The 9,516-nt window shown below is 41.2% G+C and overlaps 1 protein-coding gene across 1 annotated transcript; it reads right to left on the reverse strand.

Moving 5' to 3' along the window:
- Positions 1 to 835: 835 nt before the first annotated feature.
- Positions 836 to 7,377, reverse strand: LOC126523696 (uncharacterized). Its single transcript, XM_072289026.1, has 11 exons — positions 7,326 to 7,377; positions 5,240 to 5,317; positions 4,491 to 4,556; positions 4,377 to 4,421; positions 4,208 to 4,243; positions 4,103 to 4,153; positions 3,718 to 3,771; positions 2,588 to 2,829; positions 1,625 to 1,784; positions 1,224 to 1,346; positions 836 to 964 (listed from the first exon to the last, which is right to left on the reverse strand). Exons 1-10 carry the CDS (start codon positions 7,375 to 7,377, stop codon positions 1,255 to 1,257), a joined length of 876 nt encoding a protein of 291 aa, XP_072145127.1. The 3' UTR covers positions 836 to 964; positions 1,224 to 1,254.
- Between the last annotated feature and the right edge of the window lie 2,139 nt (positions 7,378 to 9,516).

The raw sequence follows: 9,516 nt of genomic DNA on the forward strand, positions 1-9,516 counted from the left end.
GAGAATGCACAAGAACAATTTTTCAGTACACTTAAGCACTTCCGGCGCACAGCAAGTGTCGTCTGCTTGTGTTACAACGTCCCAGACAACACTCTGACGTCCTGAGTATGTCCTCAGTACGTCCCCTCGAGGACATTGCAACGTCCTGAGTACATCCTCTACTGATCCTTGCAAAGGCCTAGAAAGGTCCTCATGTCCGGCCTCGGCACATCCTCGGAACATCCTCAGATAGCCCACAAGGATTTTTCTAGGATGTTTTGAGGACTTATTAGGGTGCACTGTAGGCTTCCTTGAATGCAGAATTTTTGCATTCAATAACGTCGTTTAGCTTTTAACAGAACATAACACTAAGGCATGCTTATGGGCTGCACATATTGCTGCGTCCAGAAGTTGATCATAATGAACGGAATGCCTTGGTGCCTCGGCTTGCTGGGTAATATACAAGGCTAATTTACACATATTAAACAGCCAATGCTGACAGGGCATTACGTGACAAAAGTAGCACAAGCTCTTACCATGATCAGCTAGTTTTCAACACACATGCACAGTAAGGTTTGGTGCTGCTTAATTGCCTGACGTGTGGTTGTAAATTGAATTGGCTACTTCATCTATCGCACGAAACTCAATATTGAAGGTGCCATGAGCACCTTGCCCAGATGATGTCAATTCTGCCTTTTGCATCATGGATGAAATTCTGGCTGCAAGAAAATGTAATTTTTCTGTACCAACGAAAATGAATCTACCTGGTTCTAAAAAGTATTTGTAGCAGGCAATGCATACGGGTGATAGTCATGGCACCTGCTAAAGCAAACACAAATATAACCAGTTTCCCAATGACTAGAGTTTATTATAGACTGGTGGCACCTGCCAAGGCCAGCAATAAATCTTGAGCAAATTGACTCCTCTTGAAATCTTGAATTTCCAGGCATTTAATCAGAGAAATCCGAGTTCACATCCAGTGAGCCTAGAAGAAAATGTATACTGTGATGATGAGCACTGATAATGACAATGGTTCTACAAGAATATAAATATTGCAAGTACAGCAAAGTGTAACTTCTCAAACAGGCAGCCCATGCAGCTATGTTGGGTGCCAGACAGCATCCAAATTGTCATATGGGGATCAAACCCATAAGCACGAAAACACTCGCCTTCAAATGTTAAGTATTCATGTAGGATAATAATGTTTTGAGTATTTTTCACGATAGTCTAAATACCAAACTCACTTTCAGATGTGGCAGCCTTGGCCTGCTGTTTTCAAAGTTTTTCGCCAGAGTGGCGCAGCCACACCTTTATTATACTCTCGACATCATTTCTTTTTGATGTGGGAAAATTTTGCATTACAGCCCCTGAAAGATCCACTGGAGATTACTTATACAACATTGTACATATACAAGCTCAAAGCAAAACATTAACAGTATCCAGAAACAACAGGAAATTACATATTAGCCATCTTAGCTTGCCCAAGTACAATAGTACTTGGCTCAGCTGGTTTAACACTCCTCAGCTTGACATTTACGAAGTATGCATACCCATACAAGTTTGACTTTTGAAAGCGAGAAAGGAAATTATTCTACCAAGTTTCTTTTTACCGGCAATATAAACATTCAGGCAGCCAATGCCTTACTTGTGATTGTGTCAGCCACTTGCAGTGCAGAAAAACTTTTCTTTCCTTTTTTGCCAAGCCAACTGTACTGCACTGCCACTTTTTGGCTTAGCAAAATTCCTAAAATGCGCCGTGTTGCGGGTCCTATGCTGCTGCCTCCAAGACCATGAAATTGCTGCATCTGTAAAACATGGGTAGTGACGGGGACGGGGCTTGTTGGTGAATCATCAGGAATACTTTTGATGTAGCGCTAAATGTAACATGGACACTAGGAGGCACATAAAAGGATAGCACACAGTGCTCTAGCAACAACCTATTCTCAAAACCAGACCGCTTATATACCATCAGTGGCAAGCAGACATAGATCACGTGGAAGCACTGAGACATGCACTATGCAAGTCGCACTGTCGAACCATATTCACGACCCACGATAATCTACCAGAACAAATTGTCACCGCTTATGCAGGAAGTCTAACTCCTTGCGAAACAACACTATTGATGGCTTGCTAATGCAAAATTCACTAAGTGCGTCGATATGCTCGGCCTCAGCAATCTGGCCAACAATAATGTTTTCGCCATCATTGTTGCTTGATATAGAGAGGTCACCTTATTGATTGTTGAGGCAGAGCATATCGACATACTTGGTGAATTTTGCATTAACAAGCCATCAATAGCGTTATTTCCCAAGGAGTTAGCTTTCCTGCGTAAGTAATGACAATTTCGATGGTGTGATTTTCATAGCGCATGTCTCAGTGCTTCCACGTGATCTATGTCTGCTTGAGGCTGATGGTATAGAAGCAGTCTGGTTTTGAGAATAATCACTGTTGCTTGTAGCGCAGTGTGTTGTCCTTTTTATGTGCCTCCTAGTGTCAGTGTTATGTTTTGCTCTGCACCACTATTCCTGTAAAACGTGCACTGGAATGTCAGTTTCATATATGCAAGTACATTTGATAGAGGAAGTAAAGAGAAGAAAAAATATCAGACCAGGCGTGTCCTTGTTCCTTCATTTGTTGATATCTCGGCATCAAATTCTTTGAATGCCATCTCGGCATCAAATTCTTTGAATGCCTCGATGTCCTCGAATGGTTTTGGGACCACATCCTTTGCGGGCCCAACTGTCACAGGGCCACTGCATAGCTGTTGTGCAATGGCATCAAGTTGGCGCCCTTGGTGCTCAACCCTCATTAAAATTGTTTGCAAGATCTTGAAGACCTGGTGTTCAAAATCTACAAAGATTGAGGTAACAATAACAATGTAATAAAAATCTGCAGCTTACGGACATATTCGAAAAGAAATGTATGTAATCATTGTATTCTGCTAGCACTAGCCCATGGAGCTAGAACTTGGGTAACTAAGATAATTGACAAAAAAGGCAATCGTGCAATTAGCAATGAAACAAAAAATTTACATGTAAATGCAGAAGGTAGGCAAATGACATTCTAGTTTAGAATAAAGGGAAGTGAAACTGGAAAGGTTGTCTCATGTATGTAATGGTAGACCAGATGAATGGTGATATATAAAGGGAAGAGTAGGCAGTTGAGGGCAGCAGAGAATTATGCAGACAGAGTGATGAGATCAAGAAATCCGCAGGCATAGGTTAGGTTTGGCAGATAAGCATACAGCCAATTTGAGATGGAAGGTAGAGGCCATCCACCTGTAGTGGACAAGGCAAGCTGACAATGAAAACTCGGATGATGCACACTCGTAGTTTCTTGTCTATTTCACATTGACAGCAAAAATCCATGCGCACAAAAGTCTTCAATTTTAGGGTGGTTGCTTGGGCTAGTTGATAATTCATGATCAAAAATAATGTACAGCGCGAAGGATAGGGACTGCAAGAGATGACATACACAGCACTGGCAAGGACTGCAAGAGACGACATATACAGCGCTGTGTATGTCGTCTCTCGCAGTCCTTGTCCTTCGCGCTGTACGTTATTTTCGATCTTAAATTTTGTCCAGGGTGTCACACTCAACTGTGATTTTGGATGCTAACCATTATGTTAAAAAAAGCCCAAGGAATCCAGGCATGCATTATGCACAGGCAGAATACGTAGCACTAGAAAGCATCACAAATTAGAACACCAGTCTAATAGAATGTAGTTTTTTGCTTACCAGATGGCCCATTTATGGTTGAAACCGACCTGCTTGTGGGCCTTGAGGTAGGTGCTGCAAGTTATTTAGCCATTGAGAGTGAATTTCCCGCACAAGGTTCTTTGCCAATGAAATGTCCATCAATAGCAAAACAAGGTTTTCTAGTTCACAAGTTTGCAGTTGCATAGCATGCGAACGTCGAGGTTGCATTATGAATGTAATCACATTTTGCAAGCTCATTCAGCAGTATTGCCTAATTAAATTGCAACGGAATCTACTCTCTGCTGTGCCAGAAAGCAATACTGCAATAGTCATGCAATAGTCATGCCCTGTTGTATGACAGAGCATGGCCAAACTTAGCATTCAAATTATCACTTAGTATCAACTAAAAGTAACATGCATTTACTAGACAGTACATCAGCAGTGGGAAATGAAGCCCTGCTCAGCCCACATGATCCTGCAAGTTATGGCAAGATAAGTAACAGCAGTGCAATCAATATACTTAGTTTACCTGATCGTGAGAAGTCATTTCTTGGCTGAGAGGCAGCTGTAAGAGGCGAGCGGGCATGGGTGCTAGTTTTCTGTCGTCTCTCCAACCCTATTTGCAAAGACAAGTGTCGATGCAACAAAGGGAATAAATTGGCATGCCATGGTACTAGAACATGATGCACTCAACCTACCTAAATGTTCATGCTCAAATGGCTGGCTCCTACAGTCGTAATGGCCTTCAAAAAAAAAAAAAAACAGCACAAATATAGTATTGGAGCTGATTTGGATAGCCATGCATACCTTACCTGAGCTTGGTGTCGCCGTTCGATTAACACACGGCCACAAGCCTGGCAAGTCACTCTGAGCGTTGTCTGCAATGTCACCAAAATAGAAGCAATACACTGCAGTTTCGAATAAAATTATCACATTGACAAAATGTGTGCATTTTAGAACAGTCTGCAAATTCAAATCTACCTTCTCCACATGGCGTTGAGATGCAACTTAAACTGCTGTTTTCTGCAATGTAACGTGCATTTAGCGTTGGACTCATAATGAGCAATTTTGCAAACTCAATATAAATGGCTCAGTCAGCTACACCCCACTGCTTGTAGCAAAGAAAACCTGCCATTAAATGTGAGAACATGTAGTGAGAGTATGTAGGTTGTATTCGTTTACACAAAGTGTTGAAATATGTACACAGACAGTGAGCATACGGTAGCATAAGTAGCAACTTTCGGGTGACCACTCAGACTACACCGAATCCATGCAGCCATCATATTAAATTTTTGTGCAGCTGGCCCCTTGTGAAAGGATGCTTGTGGGTTTTTGAGTAAATGAAAATTCCGAGATATCCAACAAAGATTTAAAGATTTGCCCCATTGGCACCTGCATGATACATAACTTGTTTTGCTTTGTGGTGATTTTTGATTTTGTCAGTTAAATCAGCAACACAATATGTATTAGTCAATGATGGACAAAGACTTTAAAAATAATTATACAGAATATGCAAGGTTAAACTTTGTTCAGCCACTTTAAGACAAACTAGAGGTCTTACCATCACATTCAGGACGCCGTGGAAAGCTCCGCTGCAGTGGCTCCCTTGCAGAACACTCAGGACTACCATGCATTCTTTCTGCACAAGAACACAAGGCATCACTTCAGCTGGGTCCAATTGCTTGTAATTCTTAATTTAATTTTATGTAATTCACAATTCCTAATTGTAATTGCTTGTAATTTATAACTAAATGCCAGAACATGTGGTAAAAGTTTGTAGGTTGTATTCATTTATGAAAAGTGTCAAAATATGTAAACAACGAGAAGGGGATTAACTGAGGGGCCCCGATAATCACGAGAAGCCTACAAACAAAGATACCAAGGAAAACATGGGGGAAATTACTTGTAGTTACTAATGGAATTAAAGAAATCAATAATTAACGGAAATGAAGGTGGATGAAAAAACAACTTGCCACAGGTGGGGAACGATCCCACGTCTTCGGATTATGGGTGCGACGCTCTAACCGATGGAGTTACCGCAGTGCCGTTTCCCCATCCACTTTCTTGGGTATTTACCTTGGGAGTGTTAGCTAGCGCCGCCACTCACAAACCTTGTCAGCGGATGTGGAACATCCTTTCTGCTGCAGGCGTCACGAGTACGTGATCTTTTTGGGTGAAGGCAACTGGTCAATAAACCCCCACATGCTACCTGAAGGCACCAATCTTGCCAGATTCGAGACCCTCAAGTGGTCAATAAACCCATGCATGCTACCTGAAAGTATCGATGTTGCCGGATTCCAGACCCTTGTTGAGGGTCTCGAATCTGGCAACATCGATGCCTTCAGGTGGCATGGAGTGTCTCGAATCTGGCAACATTGATGCCTTCAGGAAGCAGGCGTGGGTTTATTGACCAGTTGCCTTCAACCAAAAAAATCACGTACTCGTGACGCCTGCGGCAGAAAGGATGTTCCAATCAGCCGCTAAGGTTTGCGAGTGGTAGCACTTGCTAACACTCCCAAGGTTACTTGTAGTAAAACAAATACCCAAGAAAGTGGATGGGGAAATGGCACCGCGGTAGCTCAATTGGCTAGAGCATCGCATGCATAACACGAAGACGGATCATTCCCCACCTGTGGCAAGTTGTTTTTTCATCCACCTTCATTGCCAATAATTTATCATTTCTTTAATTCAATTAGTGCATACAAATAATTTCCCTATCCCTATGTTGTCCTTGGAGTCTTTGTTTGTTGGCTTCTCAAAATATGTAAACAGACACATTCTCATTTATGTTGTACCAAGATAATCTTTCTATTAATAACGAATGTGACACAACATGAAATGCTTTTCAGATGTCAAGAAATATACAGTCAACAGAATGTCCTATATCCCGTGCACTCGTTAAGTGATGAACGAATTCTGTAATCTGGGTGACACAGGAGTAACCGCTGCGAAAACCATGCTGATGGGTATTTAACAATGAGCATGCACTAAGATGACTCATATTAGTATAAAACTTCTGCTCAAAAACTTTACATGTCACACTGGTCAAAGACACTGGTCAATAATTTGAAACAATATTTAAAAGTCCTGATTTAAGATAGGCACAACGTTTGCAAGTTTTCATTCATCAGGTAAAAATCAGTCTTATAATGACTTAGTGAAGAAAATCTGCAGCTACTTTGACAAAGAAAAAGCACAAGAGCAGGATCGTGGGTAAACTGTCTGGTGTAGTAGCACTGTTTTCTTTCAAGCATTCCTAAGAATGACACGATTCCTCGCTCTTCAAATAGAACAGCTGCCATGGGTTTGGTACTGATAAAGTCAGGGCAATAGTCGGCCGGGCAAATGTTGCTTTCAGCAGTAGAAAATACTAAGCTGAAAAGCGCCTTAAGGCACTTCACTTTCTCAACACTATAGTGAACAATAATTCCGTCATGATGAAGTGGTGGGACGGACAACCCACCCTTCCTATTTTTTAAAATATATACTGCCAAAATCCTTTAGGGTGACCAAAGGACTAGAAGTAGGCAAATTTGACTTTTTGAACCAAGCTATTCATATCTTTTGTAATCTTTCTGAACTGATTCTTGCAATTATTTTCTTTTTAGGCATGCATATAAATGTCTCTCTTCAACGCATCTGCGCACCTCTTTTGTAAACCATGGCTTGCTTTTGGTGCGACGTTTCGTCAACACCCATGACAGCACGTATCGTTCAAGCAGATCAAAAAGGTTATCTTTCAGTGTGCTGAAACACAAGCTAACCCAACACAAGCTAGTGGTCTTACCATTATATGCAAAGCACTGTAGAACGTTCCACGAGTGCAGCGACTCCTTTCCAGACTGCTTTGCAGTACCATGCATTCTTTCTGCACAAGAACATAAGGTATAACTTGGAAAGAATTCTGCTCGTTGCAATCATAACAGCGGTACTTGTTAATAGTATAAAAACATTTTGTAATACTAATGTTTCAGGTTCAATATTTAGACCCGTTAGGTGCACAGACAGCTACATAAACGTTAATGGGCTTGACATCCCTGCAGCCAGCGATGTTAAAATTTGCTACGTGCTGTGATACAAGCTCTCTGTGATAACAATTGTGAATGCAAATGTTACATAATAACAAATACGAACATGCAGCAAATGAGCAAATGACATGCCACAACTCTTTCAAGCAACAAGTAAAACCGAAATGTGGTTCGATGGCCTGCACATCACATATTGCACCTGCATAGCAAAACAAGTGATGCAAAAATTACCAGATTTAGTTGCAATTACCAAAAATTGTGGCAATGCAATCAGCAGCTTCTTTTGAGTTAAACAATGAGATGTTTAAACTACATTATAAAATTGACAACTTCATTTATGCACCATAAATGCATGCAAGAAACCATACCATTATATGCCGAGTGCTGTGAAACAGTCGAAATACTTGACGGTTCCATCCTTGCAGATCTTTCTGCAATACTATGTGTTGCTCCTGCATGAGAACATGACAAAATTGCCTGAGCACTCTAGGTGTAACAGTTGATTAGAGAAAGGGAGGGGGGGGGCAACGCGTGCCCAGTGTGCCACTCCCTGGCTATACGTCCACTGGCAATATAGAGCACCGCTGATGACTGTCATGCATAGCAGACTAGTAAACAGTATTTCACAAATCTAGTAACCCTCCAATATGAAGACCATGACATCTTTGTCACCTCTTTACAGATAGCTGAAAAAAATGCATACTTTTCTGCATAGACTGTGGTGGCTGCGGGAGTGGCATCTCGTCTTCGTCACTGTAGAACCTTCTTTTCTTTTTCCTTTTTCCTCTGCCACGTTCACTTGCACTTGCGATGTCTGAGTTGTCTTCAGCTTTTCTGAGGCCCCGTACAGCATCATCGTAATTGGCTGAAATTGGCAATATTATTCTGCACTGGCTTTAAAAATACAGGACATCACTGGAACTTTAAATGTATTCAAACTGCATATGTATTCAAAAAGGTTACTTGCCACAAGCAGCAGTTACCTTTTTGTTCATTTTCATGTCCCTTTACTGCATTATTTCTACACCTCAATTAACTATAATTTCACCTATGCCCTCTCTGGCTTAACTGATTTTTCATATGAGTAGGAAATTAAGGCAAAAATGAAAGACAAGTATGGCATAAGTATAAATAAATGGGCAGCATTAATTTGCAAATTTCATTTGAATGCGGGCAAGAATTAAAATACAAGCACCGTTTAAAACAAGATCACTGCAGTTAAAGCCTCATCTAACTAAGCAGTTCATTGTGGTCCCACATTGTAATAATCTGCTTTGACCTATAAAAGCAATTTACCCCAACTTCTCCATATTGGTACCAATGGAATACGGGAGATAGTGACGGCATTCTTTGCGCTGTAAGCAACATAGTGTAGTGCTGTATGGAACTACCATGCTGAACTATTATTGCAATGATCAACTATGGCCTACTTTGCTGGTGCAAAGTGGCAGAAGTAACATTTTCTATGTGAATAAAGATGCTCCTATTCTTTTGATAAGAACATTCAGCTACAGAAGTGTTTAGTCAGCTATGGTTAAACGCAGTACAACCACATGCCTCAACTAGTGTGGGCACTCACTTGTGCAGTTGTCCACAAAAAGGCCCTACAACCTAAAACTATTCCACTATGTTTTTATTCCAAATTGGTCATTAGCCGTCTCTGATAGGTCAGAATGTTTCGAGTCCAGCCCATATGAGTGGGCGCCACACCAATATGGGCAGATCCCAAGCCATTTTGACCTATCACAGAGGGCTAATGGCCAATTTGGAATAAAAACAGATTGGAATAGTTATAAGTTATAGCTGCAAT

Source organism: Dermacentor andersoni, chromosome 6, assembly GCF_023375885.2.
Source record: "Dermacentor andersoni chromosome 6, qqDerAnde1_hic_scaffold, whole genome shotgun sequence".
Taxonomy (NCBI): Eukaryota; Metazoa; Arthropoda; class Arachnida; order Ixodida; family Ixodidae; genus Dermacentor; species Dermacentor andersoni.